Source organism: Sinohyriopsis cumingii, unplaced genomic scaffold (genome assembly GCF_028554795.1).
Source record: "Sinohyriopsis cumingii isolate HCF-2022 unplaced genomic scaffold, ASM2855479v2 utg002115l, whole genome shotgun sequence".
Taxonomy (NCBI): Eukaryota; Metazoa; Mollusca; class Bivalvia; order Unionida; family Unionidae; genus Sinohyriopsis; species Sinohyriopsis cumingii.
In genome coordinates, this window is record NW_028316133.1 from 688194 (window position 1) to 706241 (window position 18048).

At 35.2% G+C, this 18048-nt stretch overlaps 1 protein-coding gene across 4 annotated transcripts in view; it reads left to right on the plus strand.

Annotated features, from left to right (window-relative positions):
* Nucleotides 1-18048, plus strand: part of LOC149771134 (uncharacterized) — a 106548-nt gene that overhangs the window by 73353 nt on the left and 15147 nt on the right. For 2 of the 4 annotated variants that reach the window (XM_089948844.1, XM_089948845.1), the window contains exons 7-8: nucleotides 5886-6026; nucleotides 16337-17398. In XM_089948844.1, the coding sequence (XP_089804970.1) occupies nucleotides 5886-6026; nucleotides 16337-17398 (1203 nt within the window). The remainder of the gene's footprint in view (nucleotides 1-5885; nucleotides 6027-16336; nucleotides 17399-18048) is intronic. The other 2 variants (XM_089948846.1, XM_089948847.1) reach the window with 1 other exon arrangement.

The window sequence follows — 18048 nt, forward strand, 5'->3', positions numbered from 1 at the left end:
CACCCTGGTGAAAACTCCTTCTTAAAATAACATTGGTGTCTTTTATATGTCTGTATGTCTGTCAAAACTCTAAATAATCTCGGGTGTTAGAGTTCACATATTCCTAGAAGTAGCATAGAGAATTTTTTTAATTCATAATTTGCTGAGATTCGAACCCAAATTAGAGTACCCATTCCCTTGCCATTTTACATATTCCTGGAAGCAGTATTATCTGGGCAAAGTCAGCACATGATCAGGAAATGAGCCATGATTTATTTGATTGGTGCTAAGTGAAAGCCACTAATCTGAATGAGTCTTGGAGAGATGGTAATGGATGGGTCTATGCAGTCTATTTCAACCAGGTATCAGTTTGTGACCCATATGCAAATCATCATGACAAGTTTATTATTTTTCATAAAATTGTTATATTATTTTTATTATTATTATTATTAATATTATTATTATTGTCGATTTTCAATATCCAACTACAACAATCACCTGGCAAAATACTACATTATATTCTATATGCATAAATTTACCAGATATAATTTTTGGTATATATATCAGTTTCTGTCTTAACATCATTGCTCATTATACATGATTTCCATGCTTTGCCCGAAAATATCTCAATAAATTTTATACTTACTGATGAACTTAAAATATTGTTCAACTTGTAATCAAATTCATTGACTGAGTTACACACAAGTTATTCTTAAAATTTAAAAGCAGAGTTATAGATTGACTTACACCCATGTTATTCCTAAAACTTGTGAACAGATTTATTGAGTTACAGTTAGGTTCGTCCTAAAACGTGTGTAGATTTACAGAAAGTATTTAAAGTATCAAAGTTCAGTTTTTTGAAAAATAATTCTGGTCCCTATAAAAATTAACTTTCTGACCCATAAATCATATGTAAAATATTTGGACTTGCATAGATAATCAAAGTCAAACATTTTTGATTTGAAAAGTGGCAACATTGTTTTTTCGGTTCCATAAATAGTGCACAGGACAACTGTAGCTGTTACAGTAGAAGATGATTGTCTGTAAACATGAGTGTAATGAGGACCTACATCTCAGAGTAAGAAATGTGTCTTGATGAAAAACCAGTTGTACATATGTAGTTAGACCAATCAGGACTATAGAGAAAATAAAACAGAAAAGCAAACAGCGCAAAAGATGGTTCTGTAGATAGTTTGACATAAGAGAAAGATGGGGATCTTAAAACAAGCAACTGCAGTCACTGAATTATTGAGCTGGGATGATGAATACCTGGCGAGGAAGTCAAGTTCTCCCAGGTGGTAGATGAAGCAAAATAATCCTTCTTTGCCCCAAGAGCAAAGATGGGGTAAGGGGTGAGGTGGTAGACTGTTTTTTTTTTGTGTGTGGACACAAATGATTTCCACTAACAACCCATCACACCTGGACCTTTTCTTCTGTTGGGTTCACCTTCATCTCACCCACCAGGCCAGGTTATGGAGGAGGAAGAGATGTGGGCTTTTCGAAGGCAGGGAATGATCTATACAGGGCAGTCTCCACAGATGTCCAGAATGCTTATCTTTGCAGTCTCATGTTTCTACATTACAAGTCAAGATATCTTTTAGTATTTGGTCCATCCTTTCTGACTAGCTTTTACCCCCCCCCCCCCCAATCATTCTCAAGGATGATGTATTTTGTAGTGGCTTATTTAAGAACTTAGGGTTTCCCAATCTACAGTACTTCGATGACTGGTTGATGCACATAGTCATCATGTGCCATCATGGAGGATTTGTCACACTTTGGGTGACGGTGATTTGACTGGGCCTAATTAGGATAAGTCACACTGTATCCCAAAGAATCTCATTGATTTGGGATGAATTTTCTCACCTTCAAAGAAGAGTGTTCCTCCAGGCAGAAGCTCACAGATACTTATTCTCTTAGCAAGACTGGAGTAGAAGATATCGTTGCAGGCTCATCTCATTGGAACCCTTAATGCAGCCAATCCAGTTCTTGCCACAAGACCCCCCTGTCCATTCAGATCCTTTTAGGATCCAAATTGTTTTGCCGTTTGTCTTTGTGCAAAACTCAGGACAGGTTTCTGACCAGAGAACCATTCCACACTCTGGAAGTCCACACCTTCTTTACACTGATGCCTCAGATTAAGGCTGGGGTGGAGTGGAGTGGGTGGGGACTAACATAGAGCCTGAGGGAGTAGTTCTGCAGGGCCAGGATATCAAGAAGCTTCTCCCACACATATCAGTGGTCTGGATATATGGACTGTTTTTCTTGCACTTCATTTGTGTGTCAAGTGCATAATGCAGTGCTGCACCATGATAAATACAGACAAAATGTATCTCAATGCTCTGCTTGCAGATTTGGAGCATCCTCCACAAGACAGCATTGGAAGAGGTACTCTCAGCGCTTGTTACATTCCAGGCAAGAGACATGTTCTACAGGACAGCTTGCCCAGACAGGGCCTAGCAGCCTTCATAGAATAGTCTTTACACCAATCCGTAGCAGAGACATTTCGTTTGGAGAGAATGGCAGTGGTAGACTTGTTTGGAAAAAAGCTGAACAACAGGCTTACTGTTTGTGTCTTTCTAGTGCCACATCAGAGCATAGTGGTGATGGATGCCTTCAATCTGAAGTTTTACGGACTATATGCCTATGCATTCTCACTCACCTCCCAGAATAATTAATCATGTTCTTCACAAAGTCAGGACTTTAGAGACACATGTAGTCCTGATTTGTTCCCTTATGATCTTTTGGATGATGATCTCACTCATAGGTGATTATTCTCAAGGAGGGATCCGGTATTGCAGCACAGAAGGTTCCTCATGACAAGCATTCCTCAAATCCATTACTTTCATGCCTGGCTCAAATGATCTATCTGCAAGAATCAGTTTTCAAGCAAAGTTGCCAGATATATTGCTCAGGCTGGAAGGCAGTTGGCCTCAGAAGTTTACAATGGCAAATTAGTATTTTCTGTAATTAGTGTATTTGGAAATGCATCTGTTCTATCTCTTTATCTGCAGAGCTTTTTATTTTCTTTGAAAAAGAGATTGTTCAGTATCAAACTATATGGACAATAGAGCAGCTCTCTCAAACACTCTTATATTGTCTATGAGCACCACTTTGGGGTCAAACCTCCATATGCCAGAATTAAGTATTTTGAGATCCAGAGACCAGTCTGTCACTTGTTAATACAGAGGTGTCTTTTGTAGTGTTTGTGTTGCTATCTAAACTTCTTTATGAACCTTTCAGTGAAGCTTCTTTGAGAATCTAATCCTTACAACGAGTTTTCCTCCTCTTCATAGTCTTATGTTGTGTGTTTAGGCCGTAATAAAGATTAACAAAAGAAAGAGTGAAAACAACAAGCTTTGAAAAATTTAACAAATAATTTATTTCCCTGGAAAAACACTGCAACAATTGAAAAAATAAGAACTTATGGTTTTAAGAATCAAATCCAAAAATAATCCAAGAATAATCCACGAATTAAATTTTAGAAGTCCTAGTAACGAAATGTTCTAATAAATTCAAGTTTTGAGTCCCGATGAAAAAATCCCAAATGGAAGGCGATGATGTATAATGTAGCCTTTTTGGTGCTGTAGCGCCTACAGTTCTTTGTTATTCCACAGGCAGTAATATTCCGGTGTTTGAATGTTCAAAAAATAAATGTCTTTGTCCAAGAATTCTGTATGAGCACTCAAATATTTCCAGGAAAAAGAAATAATCTTTTAGGATCCAAATAACTGAATAAAAATTAAAATATAACTCCAAACTGTCACAACAAAAAGAACACCATTACATCCCAGTGTACAGAAGCCCAACTGCCTAATTTCTTTGTAAACAAAGGTTATACAGTAACTTGAGATGCAAAACATATTCCTGGACGAGAGTCACGTGATTACATTCTATAATGGTTTAGATGGTATCTGCAAGTCTAATTGCACGTAGTCCAGTACAGCCTCTATTTAACTATTATCATTCACACATTAAAAATGAATTAAAAAAAGTTGTTCACTTGATTCTCAATCAAGGCCAGGAACTAGGTCAGCATAAGATACAAAGTTTGGTGTTTACAACTAACAATCAGGTCAAACTAATTTTTGGAAAATATCAAATTCCTAGCAAAGAAAATTATGTTACTTTGACATATAATACAATTTTAATTTTTTTTTTATATAAAACTTACAAACAATTCAATCAAATATAAATTAAATCAAATATGCATAATAAAATCTGAACGGAGATGTGAAATTCATGTTTCAACAGTGGAAAAGGAATTGTTTGAACTTCACTGGTAATTTTGAAAGAGATCTCTCCTTCTTTAATGTCAAAGCCCATGAGATCAGGATTATTGCTAGTTGGGCCTCTTTTAATCATTCATTTTTGGATCATGTTTGTAAAGCCATCTTCTGACCTTCGCACTTCACCTTGTCATTTTATCTTCATTAATTGGTGCATAATAGGGAAGGTATTTATGTTTTATGCCCAGTTGTCTTAGGCCGACAAGTTAACTTGTCCTTAAGTTAGCAGTAGAACATCTTACTGACAACAATGTCAAGTTCACTTGACAGCATAACATTTTTTCCTGGAAGAAACACAGATTCTAACTTTTAAAAAATGTTCATATGACAAGGTTGTGTTTACTAGTTTGTATAATCAATTCTCAGTAGTAGTGTAATCAATTATCATAATGTTTTCATTATATTATCATCAAAATTTCTTTATAGTGTCATTCAAGTGGTCTAACACCTTCAACACTGGGGGCCACATGGACCAAACATGTAAAGCCATACATGATATTTATATTGTGTACAACAGGCCACACAAAAAAAAATGACATGCAAGCCACATTTAACGCATACTGGGCTTGTAGTTAGACTACTTTGCTCTAATTTATAGTTGTAATAGAGGCATTTAACCAAACTCTATGCAGCATATTAAATCATAATTTTGTGAAAGTAAACATTTGAATTATGTTTTTTTTCTTATTCATGAAACCCATATTAGGTACATGTACTCTCCTTATATGCCATATTTAAAGCTGGAAAACATGGTTCACTCATCTTCAGTCTTAAGTGTAGCTATGTTCCATTTTTTCGAAAGCTTTATTATTTTCTTTATTTTACTTTTTAAATTTTAACATAATCAGTAGGTGCATTTTCATATAGTATATATTCAACTGTAAAGACACTTTCCATGGTTTTGTGATCATAATTTGTAATGTAAATTCTTCTGTGGAAAGAATACGCCGGTGGCAGCCATCTACATCAGAAAACTTCATCTACATCAGGAAACTGATGCTGTATCAGTATGTGAATAATAATTCATGCAATATTTGACTGATTTGTGATGTGTGTGTCCTTGACATATGAATAGTTAGATATAGGTCACTTTTCAGTCATGTTATATAATCAGCCACAAAATGGGAAATAATGGATTTTCACATTATTTTGTTTAAAGAAATAGGTGGAAAATGCCAGATTTTGAGCAATGATTGTCGTTATTCCTGAGAATTTTAAATTTCTTAAAACATTTAAAGCAGGTACATCTAAGCAGAATATCATCAAATTGTTTCTATTTTCAATCCTTTGTTCTGCAAAACAAAAGGATTACCATTTACCAAAATGGGGCCCCGAGTGGCCGAGTGGTCTAAAGCGCTCTTCGTTACGGATCACTACCATCTCACCTCTGTCTGCGGCGGTTCGAGTCTAAGATTCAGCCAATGTGGGTATGTGAGAAAGCTTGCCAGTAGCTTCTCGTGGGTCGGTGGTTCTTTCCGGGGTTTTCCCGGGTTCTTCCTCCACCATTAATACTGGCCGCCATGTATAGCCTATCGTGTGCTGAAAAATGGCGTTAAACCCCACAACAACAACAACAACATTTACCAAAATAACAGGACATATTCTCATATTTGTTTTTAGAGTGCACTGAAACTGCAAAACAGGAAGATTTAGAAGATTTAAGGAAACATTGGCACAGTACTGATGCAGACATTGCTGAAATGAAAGAAACTCTTAAAATGATTCCTGACATCATGGAGAAAGGCAGAATTGGTGGACAAGGTATTCACTGTTTTAATTATGGAATAAAACAAAAGTGGTTACAAAAGTAAATTTGTTTGTCTACTACTGCTGCATATTTGCCTATTACAAGTATTTTAAAAAAGACTGCCTAAATATATTACTTATTCAGTTTGGTCAATATCAGAAAAAATACTTGTTTACCCAGTACATGAATATTCTATTTACATAGTTGCTGAACACAAAATGTAATGTCTTATTCCCTTTGAGTTTTGAAAATGGGAGTAATGACTTGTTTTTTTTTTTTTATATACAATATCGAATATTAGTCACATGCATTTTTTGCCTTAATTATTATGTAAACTTTAACTTAGAGATTTCAGTTATCCCTTATGTACCATCTACCTTGTTTAAACTCTACTGGTCATAGACCAGAAGAGCTTATGGGATGGTCTGTTGTCTGTCTTGTTTCATTTTCTATCATATATTGTTTGATGCCCAACCATTAGTTAGAACAAGCTTGTTATCACTACTCCCCCTAAACTGCTTGGAAGATTGTCATGAAATTTTGCACATTAATCGCATGGTCTACTTGGTCCCAAATGAAGATGGTGCTTTTTGAAAATCTTGTCTTTTTTAAAAATACAAAATAAAATGATTGTAACATGACTTTTTTGCATTTATTATTACAGTAAGCTGTAACTATATATAATTTAAGTTATCGCTCATGGAGCATCTACCTTGTTTTTTTTTTTAACTCGGCTGGTCATATTGTGAGTCTTTCATTGTTTGTCCATCTTCCATTGTTTTGATGTCCATCCATCCATTAGCTCACATGTATTATCGCTACTCCCCATAAACTGCTTGGAGGATTGCCATGAAAGTTTACACATTGATCCCATGGTCTATTTGATCCTAAATGAAATGGTGCTGCTGACACATCCAGTATGGCCACTACAGCAGCCATATTAAAATTCTTGTTATCATGACTTTTACTACATGAATGGTCATATATTCATGGGTTTTTCACCAAAAGACTTATCATGATTTCTAGATAGTCCTAAATGAAAATGGTGCTGATCTGATGTCCATTATGGCCATGACAGCAGAAAATCATGTTATCATTAATTCTACTGAATATATGGCCATATCAACATAGGGTTTTCACTAAAATACATCTTATGATGTCTAGATAGTTTTAAATGAAAATTTTGCTGATCTGATGTTCACTATGACCACAACACTGGCCATCTTGAAGATCTTGTTATCGCTGCTCCTACTACATGTATGCTCATATCAATATGGGGTTTTCACTAAATGACTTCTTAAATTGTCTAGTTGGTCCTAATAAAAAAAATTGTTATCTGACATGCAGTATGACTGCCATGTCAGTCATCTTGAAAACCTCCTTATCACATCTCCTGCTGAACAGAAAGTTATATTGACATGGGGGTTTACCAAAAGACTTCTTTAGGATGTCTAATTGGTCCTAAATTAAAGTGCTAATCTGGGGTCAAATGTAGTAGCCACAGTCCACTAGTTTGAGAATCTTTTTATCACTACTTTTCCTGAAAGAATAGCCATATCTACTTCCGGGTTTCATTTAAAAAACTTTTTAAAATGGTGTTGATAATAAATTAACATGTTGATCATATTATATCCAATATGTGGCTAATTTATAAATCTTGTTTTATATATTCCTCTTAAAGGGAAAGTCATTTTGACATTGGTGTTTCATCAGAGGACTTCTTGTGGTGTCTGCCTGGTCCTAAATGGCAACGACTGACACTCAATATGGCCACCGTAGTGGCTATCTTTAAAACATTGTTATCTCTACTTCTCCCAGATGGATCGCTATATCAGCATGGGGTTTTCACCAGTAGAGTTTTTATGATACCTAGTTGGTTCTAAATGTTGGTACTAGCCATACATCCAACATGGCTGCCATGGTGATTGTCATGAAAATCTTCCTGTCACTATTCCCCATGAATGGATGATCAGTATGACATTGGATTTTGACCAAAAGACTTCTGATGATGTCTGCTTGCAATAAATGAAAATATTGCCCATCAAATATCCACTATGTCTACTACAATCTAGCTATTTTGAAAATCTTTTTATCTGTTAAAAGGTAAAAATGGTCTTATTTTGAATTCTTGAAAATTCTTTCTATCCAGTAGGAAGTCAGTTGCTTAAAGAATTTTCACATGTGTAACCTTGATCTTATATTGTATACATTACATTTTGCATAATTTTATTTCCTTTACAATTTATAGTTTATTTTGTTGTACTTCATATTTTCATTTATTTGGAAGGGTCTGTCTTCCTAAATTCTGGGCAATTTATTTTCTAATATTTTGTGTTTGCATGTTTTTTTTAAATATTGTTAACACAGTTTTAACAATCTTAGTCCTATTGCTATGATGTCTGTAGTGTGGCAGTATTGTCTAGCACTGGGGCATAATGCCGTAGATATGTAGCACCCAGTCACATTATCCTGATACCAGGCCATCCAATCCTAATACTAACACCTCCCAGATCCAAGGCAGATGCTCTAACCATTTAGCCACCTGAGTGGTCGTAAATCTTATTAATTTTACCATTAGTTGGCAACAAATAGCCACTATTATGCTGAGGTGCTCTAAAATGCTACATACATACACACATGCATACAAACAATCATACATTCATGCATGCATACATATCTTGAGAGACTAAAATTTATAAATTTGAACAGATGGCTGTAACATGGTTTCCATCTTATCTTACAGTGAGGCAACAAAACATTGCAGTAAATGGGCTACTCTCAACTAATCAATTTGTACAATGTGGTGTACCACAGGGTGGAGTTTTAGGTGCCCTCTTTTTATCTTTGTAAATGATTTTTCATCATTACTTACAAATAATGCTACAACTATAAAGTTATATGTCGCACAGTTATTTTTAGTTGTACTACATACTAACTTGCAAGGCACTCAAGATGATTGTAAACTTCATATAAACGGAATTCAGTGATTCTAAATATATCAAAGGCTAAAATTATTTTGATTAGGGTGGCCGGAAGAAGATCAAGATTATCTGAAGCAGCACTATATCTTAGAAGAATACATCAAAGATTGTAACACATGACAGGTTCTCTGTGTGCATGGAATGAACACAATCATTAAATATGTAATGAAGAAGGTTTCCTGTCCACTGTTATTAAATATTAAAACCTTCTCCCATTTCTCACCATGTTAGTTTTATAAACGTTATGTTCAGCCATTCTTTAATTATTGTAATATGGTATGGAAAACTGTTACCTACCATATCTTACTAAAGACTTGAGACTCAAAAATGAGCGTTTAAGATTATACTGTGTGAAAATTATACACAATTTATTTAGATGTCTCCAGTGGCCTAATGGCTTGAGTATCCACCTCAGATTCGGGAGCCTGTGGGTTCGAATCCTGGCAGAGTCATACCAAATACTTATACAATTGGTACTAACAGCTACCTTGCTAGGTGCCCAGCATGAATAGGTTAGTGTTAGGACTGGCCAGCCTAGTGTCAGGATAATGTGACTGAGTGGGACGTGATGCTGTATGTCTGAGGCATGATGCCCCAGTGCTAGACAAGACTATAAGCTGACACACTGCATACAGCTTAGTAATATGACTGAAAGGTTGTTAAAGCTACAATAAAAATCCAAAACCACACACGTGGACACACATATTTTATTTATGCAATGGACAAACAATGAGTAATTTCATTCAAAGTAAAGGTATTTATGAGACAGTCTAAGTTTATTTACAATGTTTCAAATCATGAGGGTCCTCAGTAGTTCATTTGTTTATCTGCTCATCTTGATGTTAATCAATGGGACCTTCAGAGTGAGTATGGGGGACATGTTGATCAACAAGACCTACCTTCTCCAGTTCTATGGAGCATGATTTATGGTGCATGGATGTGTTCCAATAAGAAATAAAGTAGCATAAGTTAGAATGGTTGCACAATGGGGCAGCAGGGGATAACACTTCCCTTTGGTTGTCCAGTATTAATTCATTGAGGGTTATGAGATACCTCCCAAAAGCTGAAATGGTGTTGGCATGTCTAATAAAGTTAGATAATATTCCTTGCTGGAGAAATTCGAAATGTTTTTGAAAATGATATTGTTGTATTAAATGCTACTTTGTAATACTGCACATGTGCTGAAAATAATGGAAAAATTTAAATTAATTTCTAAAAAGCAGCACTTGGTGGCTTTTTTTTGGAAAACCTTGCAATATATGGACAAATATTTTGTTTTAAGATGTGTATTCATTATATCTTTGAACAGCATCGATGTTTGTTTTGGATTGGGGTTAGCATACCCCTGTCAGTAATGTCGATTTGTCTTGGGATCAGGTCAGTTGTACCCCTGTGGGTAAAATGGATTTGTGTTTGGATTGGATCTATTATACCCTTATCGGTTAGACAGCTTTGGAGCATTGCATGGAAAGTATGAAAATCATTTAATACATGGATGGCATAGATCGTCAAAGCAAACTTTATTCCAACATGCTATTGTCAGACCAGACTATTATCCATTATGCTATGGTCAATGATAAATCTGCTGTTTAGATTTATCACGTATATATTGATAATTTAAACAGATTAAAGTGTTTGTGCTTAATAGTTTTCCAAACTTTAGTCACATTAATCTGCATTCATTGACTTTAATAACGAATTCTCACTGTAACTTATGTAATTGTTAGCTCTACTCACTTTAGACAAGAAGAATTAATAGAATGGTCTTTCATCTGTATGTCATCCATATATCCAATATCACAGATTTATATTCATCTTAAACTACTTGGAGGATTGTAATGAAACTTTATACACGATATTCATCCCTTTGTCTAGCTGGTGTACAGTGGCCAACTTAAAACTTGTCACTACTTCTCCTTAATGAATGTCATATTAATATGGGGTTTTCATTAAGAAGTTTTATATCTACTTGGTCTGAAATGAAAATGGTGCAGATCTGAGAACCAATGAGGCCAGAATGGCAGCAGTTTTGAAAATCTTGCCATTACTCCTCCTGAACAGAAATTCTTATTGACCAGCTTTGACAGTGTTTTCAATATGTCCACTGTACAGTAGCTAACTTGAAATCTTGTTATCACTGAAAAATAACTGAGATTGTTGCAACTCTTGGCAGTTAAAGGAAGAAACAATCTTATTTTGAATTCCCTGAAATTCTTTTTACCCAGTCAAGTGTCAGAACTTTTTGAAGGACTCTTGTTCAAAGGTGAATTAAAAAAAATAGAATTACTAGGTCTGTATGCAAGTTTTATCTCTATTGCATTGCCACATGTGCATTGATATTACAAAACTCACTGAATATTTTGATTTTCTGGCAAGAGATAAATAGTTTAAGTTGTCATTTCTCAAGGTGATAGCTGATGTAAGACATGACCAATCACTGAAAATAAGCATAATGGGCTAAATATGAATGAATCAAAATTTAACAAATTAACACTAAAGTATTATGTAAAGTTAAACTTGATTATAGATGTTTAATAGTGATAATAATCATTTTAGAAAAAATATGAAGATTCCAACACTCTTATCAGTTTTTATATGATGGCTGTTAGATTTTAATTAAATTTAATCAAGTACTTTAAGATTTTTCTGACAATGTTTATTAAAAAAAGTGTTTAGACTGCCATTATTAATCTAATTTAATTTTGTGATTGCACCATATGTTGAGCCTAAACCACTAGTCTAACCTCCACAAGTAGGTAATGGGGTCAGTGGTACATCATGGCAGGATGATCCAGCATGTTTCTCTTGGTACAAACACAATGTGCCATAGGTTAGTCATGTCTCTGTACAGACCTAGGGAACCAAAAGGAAATGGGCTGTTATACGTTTTATTTTAAGGACGTGCTTAACCAACAGTATCCTTAAGTAGAAAATGTCACATAAAGAAATGGACAAACAGATATAGGTGTAGATAAGTGTGTAATGAATGAACAAACAATAAATGAATCTACAAATAGAGGGGCAAAAAAAAAATTACAAAATAGTTGAATTTATACACAAAGGAGACTACAAGAATATAAATAAATGAACAATTACAATAGTGTCAGTATAATAACAAGATTACATAGAAAACTAATTTGTTTTATTCACAAAATTACATCAATTACAAGAATAAAGGGCTTTTACTTTTGCAATTTTTTGTTCCTGTTGAATTAGAATACGCAGATATGCCTCCGGGTTTTTCTTAAGGTGATACCTCTAGCATAAATTTTGTCTAAAATATTAAAATTAAATGTTTAACATTGTAGTATGACTTGATAAATATCTTAAGACAATCAAATTTTGTTTATCTGTGATCAAATTAGGATCCATATGTGTTACTGTGCTTTTGAAAGTAAATCATTAATATTTAAAAGAATAGTTTAAAGTTTTGTGAGTGTGATTCTTGTTTACCAACACGTTTACAGTGGAATACATTGTAGCTGATAGGTACAGCTTAAGTCTTTGCAGGTTTTACCATTATTGATGTATGCAGCATGATGTCCCAGTGCTGAGACATCACTATAAACTTTCACACTGCAAATATCTTAGCAATATGACTGAAATTATTTTAAAGCTACCTTAACAATCCAAATCGCACACATACTGTTTATCCAGAATAAGTTTTTGGGTTGAGGTCTTTTGGTGTAGAGGAATATATTCTGTTTCTAATGGTGGTTTAACATTGTCAAGAGCCTAAAGTAATCTGATTTATTTCTTACCCCCCCCCCCAGTTGTATTATCCATTTAACTGGTTATTCAGTACCATAAATACATAAACTAACCCATCAATAGATTGACACAATAATTGAATGCACAACAACTGAATAGCAAATATATGCAGTACCAAGTTAACAAATTTCAGATCAAGAATAAATAAGTCTTGGTCTGGCAGATTGTATTCCCCAGCACAGTTGATTTCATCATTCAAGATGTTAGGTGGGAGAGAATAGTTTATGTAATCTTCCATCTACTCATATGTGTTTGGTTATCCATTGGTGTGTCTCTTCAGACCCCATATTGATTCCGCATGGACGTTTTGATGTTAGCAAACAACAACAAAGTTCATCAGGCAGATATTTTTTGTTCTTACCCTATGACACTATTATAACTGGTATAGCAGGTAAACGTCGTTAACCTTCATACAAATATGCATTGCCAGTTGTTGACGTTGCAAGTAGATACAAAGAAGCAGAACCATTATAACTAAAACAGCACCTGAAGTCACAGCTGCATTTGAATGAATTTATCGGCATGGACCTTTATGATGGCCACAGTTACTGCATATTGATCCTGGCAAATAATTTATTGGTGCAGTAACATTGCTGATGCAACAACATACGGTTACAATCAGACGCGAACACACTGGAATACATCATGATCAGGCAATCTTTGAACAGTTTAATTGAGCATTTGCTGAACGATTGTTTGGACATCAGCATACTCAGAAATCTCCAGCACAGAAACGAGATCTCATGAATGGGTTGGAAGACTATCAGATATAATAGCCGCATGTCATTCATGAAATTGCTATGAAACCCATTGATGCAATCGCAAAAGAACACATCCAAGTTAAGTGGTGCAAGTCGCCAGTGAGACCAGTGATGGGAATCAATGTAACGTTTTGTATTTATATGAACCTGGTGAACTTGAAGGTGGCAAAAAAGAGCAGCTGATCTTATCTGGAACGTAATGACGCTTAAAATTTCCATGATAATACCTACATGTAGGCCTTGGCATGGAATAGTCCATGAACAATTACAAGTAATTCCTGAAAATAAAAAATTACCACCAGAATGGATTCACTAGCAAATCATGGCTCCAACTCCTCAACGTCAGTTACATTCAAGACGTGCCAGTGAGACATGTTTGCGCGTGTGGTTCAAAGTTCTAACAATTTGGTCGATGGTAAATTGTCGTGGGTCATTAGGAAAATATTGTCATAACATTACTGTTTAACAAGAAGTGCAGTTTATTCTTTTTTTGTCATCTCGCTGATAGCCAGTTAATTTTGTCCTTCCAAACCAGGGACTGGCATGCCAGGTACATCCTGAGGTTGAATATAGACCATCTTGTGCAGCTGAGACATTTTTGTAACATTCGATACTGCCAAGTATACAAAAGCTGACCATTTGACATGTTCTTTTATAATCCAGATATTGGTATTTGATATTGGTAGTCCCTGCAATTAGTGAATTTAATATTGCATATCTTAGAGTCCAGCATGATGGTTGTGTTAAAGCCTTTTCAGCAACCTCAGCAGGAACAACAAACAATATCATTAAGAACAAGTTTTTGCTGGTTCACTGAACCTGTAATTTCCACAAGAATATTCTGAAAACACAAATCCACGCGACAATAACACAGTGGAACTGGCAACTCAGGAAAGCTTTCCTTATGAAGCTTAAATAATTTTGATTGAAATGAATCACAAACTATTTTTCTGGACACAACTATCAGCCCTATCACACATCTCTGTCATAACTTGCTCGGGGAAGGGTTAATGGTCAATCAGCTATTAAAACGTGCCCGTGAATGTGCAAGAGTTTGTTGGTGCAATTGGAATCGATACCAGTTATTTGATGGCTTGATGCCTACATTTCACCTGGAGCTAGAATGCAACACTGGCTAAGGTGAACATCTAAAAATTGACAGTAAATAAACATCTAAAAATCACATGGCAAATACATTTTCACTTTCAAAAGAGAAAAAGGTGAAGTTTTACACTTTCAGGTGACTAAGTTGCCCACTTCGCCTGCTAGCGTGACCCCTGTAATATATATTCCCCCAGAATTATATCGGTCAGTAATTTTATTGTTCAGTACATTCTATCAGTGGGTCCTGAAAGGCCTTTAAAAATTACCTCTTAGGGTGGCTACCCAATTTCAAAACTGACTTCTGGTCCCATATATGTTTTAATGGAACAGCCCTACTATTTCTGTGTGATTTACTTTTCATTTTGTTCGTTTAATAGCTGAAACTCTCTCTGCCATTAAAATTTATATGATAATACTTTATATATTTTATGAAGCATCTAAATAATCTCTCGAGTCCATGCTAGAAAATGTATCTATCACCTCCTGCAATACACATATGTGAATATATTTTAGTGGGCCAGTCTTTCTATATTAAATGGCATTGCATACTACTTGAAATGAGCATTCTGCACTGTATACTGTAGATCAGCTGAAAAGGTAAAAAAACATGCGATGTAGTGAATATCCACTACTACATATTAATTATATTGCTGTAACTTTCTAACTGGGTCAATTAAACTTAATCTGTCAACTATGAGCCATGAGGCAGGTAGTCCATAACAACCACAATATTGGGCCCATGATGGAAAGAGGGTGGGCAGATTAACTTCCACCGAAGGAATGTGGACTTTCTGTAAACCACAATGTGTGTACTCTGCTTGAGATATTTAGCTGATCATAGTTCAGAAATTGGCAAATCTGACCACCAGTATGGAAGCCATTATGACTGCCCTGAGAATTTCTGCTCTTGCTACCTTTTCTGACCAGCTTGTAATCACATCATTATATGCTAATCTCTTAGTATAAATTATTATTATTATTATTATTATGACCCATATTCTCATGTATATTGATAACACTGTATTTGTTGGAAAGTATAAATTCATTTTTAAAATAATTTTTTTTGCACTGTATATTCTGTGATACTTTTGGTGGGTTTATTTAGTTGTGAGGCCCCTTTTAAATCATTCGAAAACTACATGTCAGAAAATGAACTAAAACGCAAATTATTTTCTTCAAAATTATTAAAATGTGTACTTGAGATAAAACTCTTTCATCAAATGTAGCATCACCTCATCAACCCAAGCTTTCTCCGGCATACGCACAAGATTTCATTTGCTAGCATACTCAAATCAAATATGATTTCACTGTTTCTTTATAATTCATGCCAGTGCTTAGTCCTAGCGACATCTGTTGGATTTCCTGAGTTGCCTCCCTCAGTATGTAATTCAAACTAACCAATAGCATGTAACAACGATGCATTGTACATCAGCCGAAAAAGGTGGATTTGTAAGTTTAACATCGAAAGTATGACTACGTACCAGAGGGAAATCATCACAGGTGTATTTAAGTGAAAGCTATCTGTACAAACACGTACCAGCAATGGAAAATGAATCTACTAAAGTTGTGCTCACCTTGTCGCCATTATGTAGGAACAGTGTTGAAATTTAAACAACTTAATCTTGATTGGATGTGGTGGCTTGCTGCTGCTTCCAATGAAAGATTCACATACCTGAAGCACTCAAATATCTCTACTTTTATTTCCAGAGAAAGCATCGATGTTGTCAGGGTCTTCACACCATGGGGATGAGGATGTCAAGTTGACATATGAAGACTTTACACGTTTAAAGGAAATTATTTCAGCTGGTCCAGATAGCAAAGAAGCTGTAGATATTGTTGATACCATAAAAAATCATGATGACAAAAGATTAAAAACAGAATTGTTTCAGTATCTAGCAGGGCTTTTGAGAAATGAAATTATCTCTAGAGAAAAACATGCGAACTTTAGGATCTGGCCAGGTACAACAAAACATCCAACTGAGGAAATAAAATTTGTTTGCCTTTACAGAGGTAAATTTGAAACATGGTTACCAAGCTTCTTTGGCATATATATTCACTACAAAGACATGGACATACCAGAACCATTAATTGATATAGAAAACCGTGACTTGCTCAATTGGAAAAGTACCACAGACCATGATGCATCACTTCTGCAATCGGCAATAGAAAAGCATGGTGATGCACTCTTCAAGGAGCACAGCAATTTGCAGGTCATATGTGGAGGTCCTTTCTCGCTAAGAAATGGCCGTGTTATACAACAAAACACGATCATACTTTATTGTCATGGTAAAGGAATAATACCATATGCAGAAGAAACTTTCCCCTCATTACTAAAATTCAATGGCATAGATATTCCTGTGGATATTCGAGAAGGGCATTTTGTACTGGCTGTGGGAAGACAAGAATGGCATGAAATACTTTGCATGGGAATTAGTATTGGAGAAAAGGGTGTGGTAAATGCAGGAACACTTGGACCATTTGTTAGCCTGGGTTGTAATGAATATGGTTTCTTAACGTGTGCACATGTAGTAGGAGTAAAAGGTACAGAGGTTGTACAGCCATCTAAAGGGGATAGTAGGGGACAAAAATCAGAGGAAGAAACGATATGTGGCACTGTTGTGAAACATGTATTTGAACCAGAATTTTCTGATAGAATGAATGGCCTAACAAAGACTGGAGTGGATGCTGCATTGGTAAAACTTAATACAGACAGAGAAATAGAGGCCACAAATTTTCCAAAGGTGCAAGAGGCAGATTTGAATCTTATTGGTAGGTATAATTTTCATAACTCTTGTGCACAAGCATTTAGTGTGTGCTTGACCCTGATGATGTTATTATTTTCAGAGTACAGGTGCAAACCCAAAACAGCATGTGGTGCTCAAGTAAATAAAATACTCCTATCCTTTTTTCATACAATCATGGCATATAGAAGCAAATCATTTGCTATTAATGATACTGTTAGCAAAAGCTTGTTATTGTTACTCCTCCTGAAGTACTTGGTGGATTACCATTAAACTTTACATGCACATTCAATCCAAGGTTTAGTTGCTCCAAAATGAAAATGTTGCTGCTTGCATGATGTACAACATGAACACTATTGTGATGATCTTAAAATATTGTTATTACTATTTTTGAATGGATGGTCATATCAGCATGAGACTTACTAAAAGATACCCAATGTGGCACTACATCAGCCATCTTGAAAATCTTCTTATCACTACTGCTCCTGAACAGAATTCATAATGATGTGCGATTTTCACCAGGAGACATATTATTTTGGCACTTAACAGTTAGTATATACTTATAAGAGAGGGACCAGAATAAGGTGACATTATTAGCATTTGCAACATATACAGTTGAGAAAATTATGGCATACCTCTATAGTACTTTCATGTACTGTGGTAACATTTATTTACATG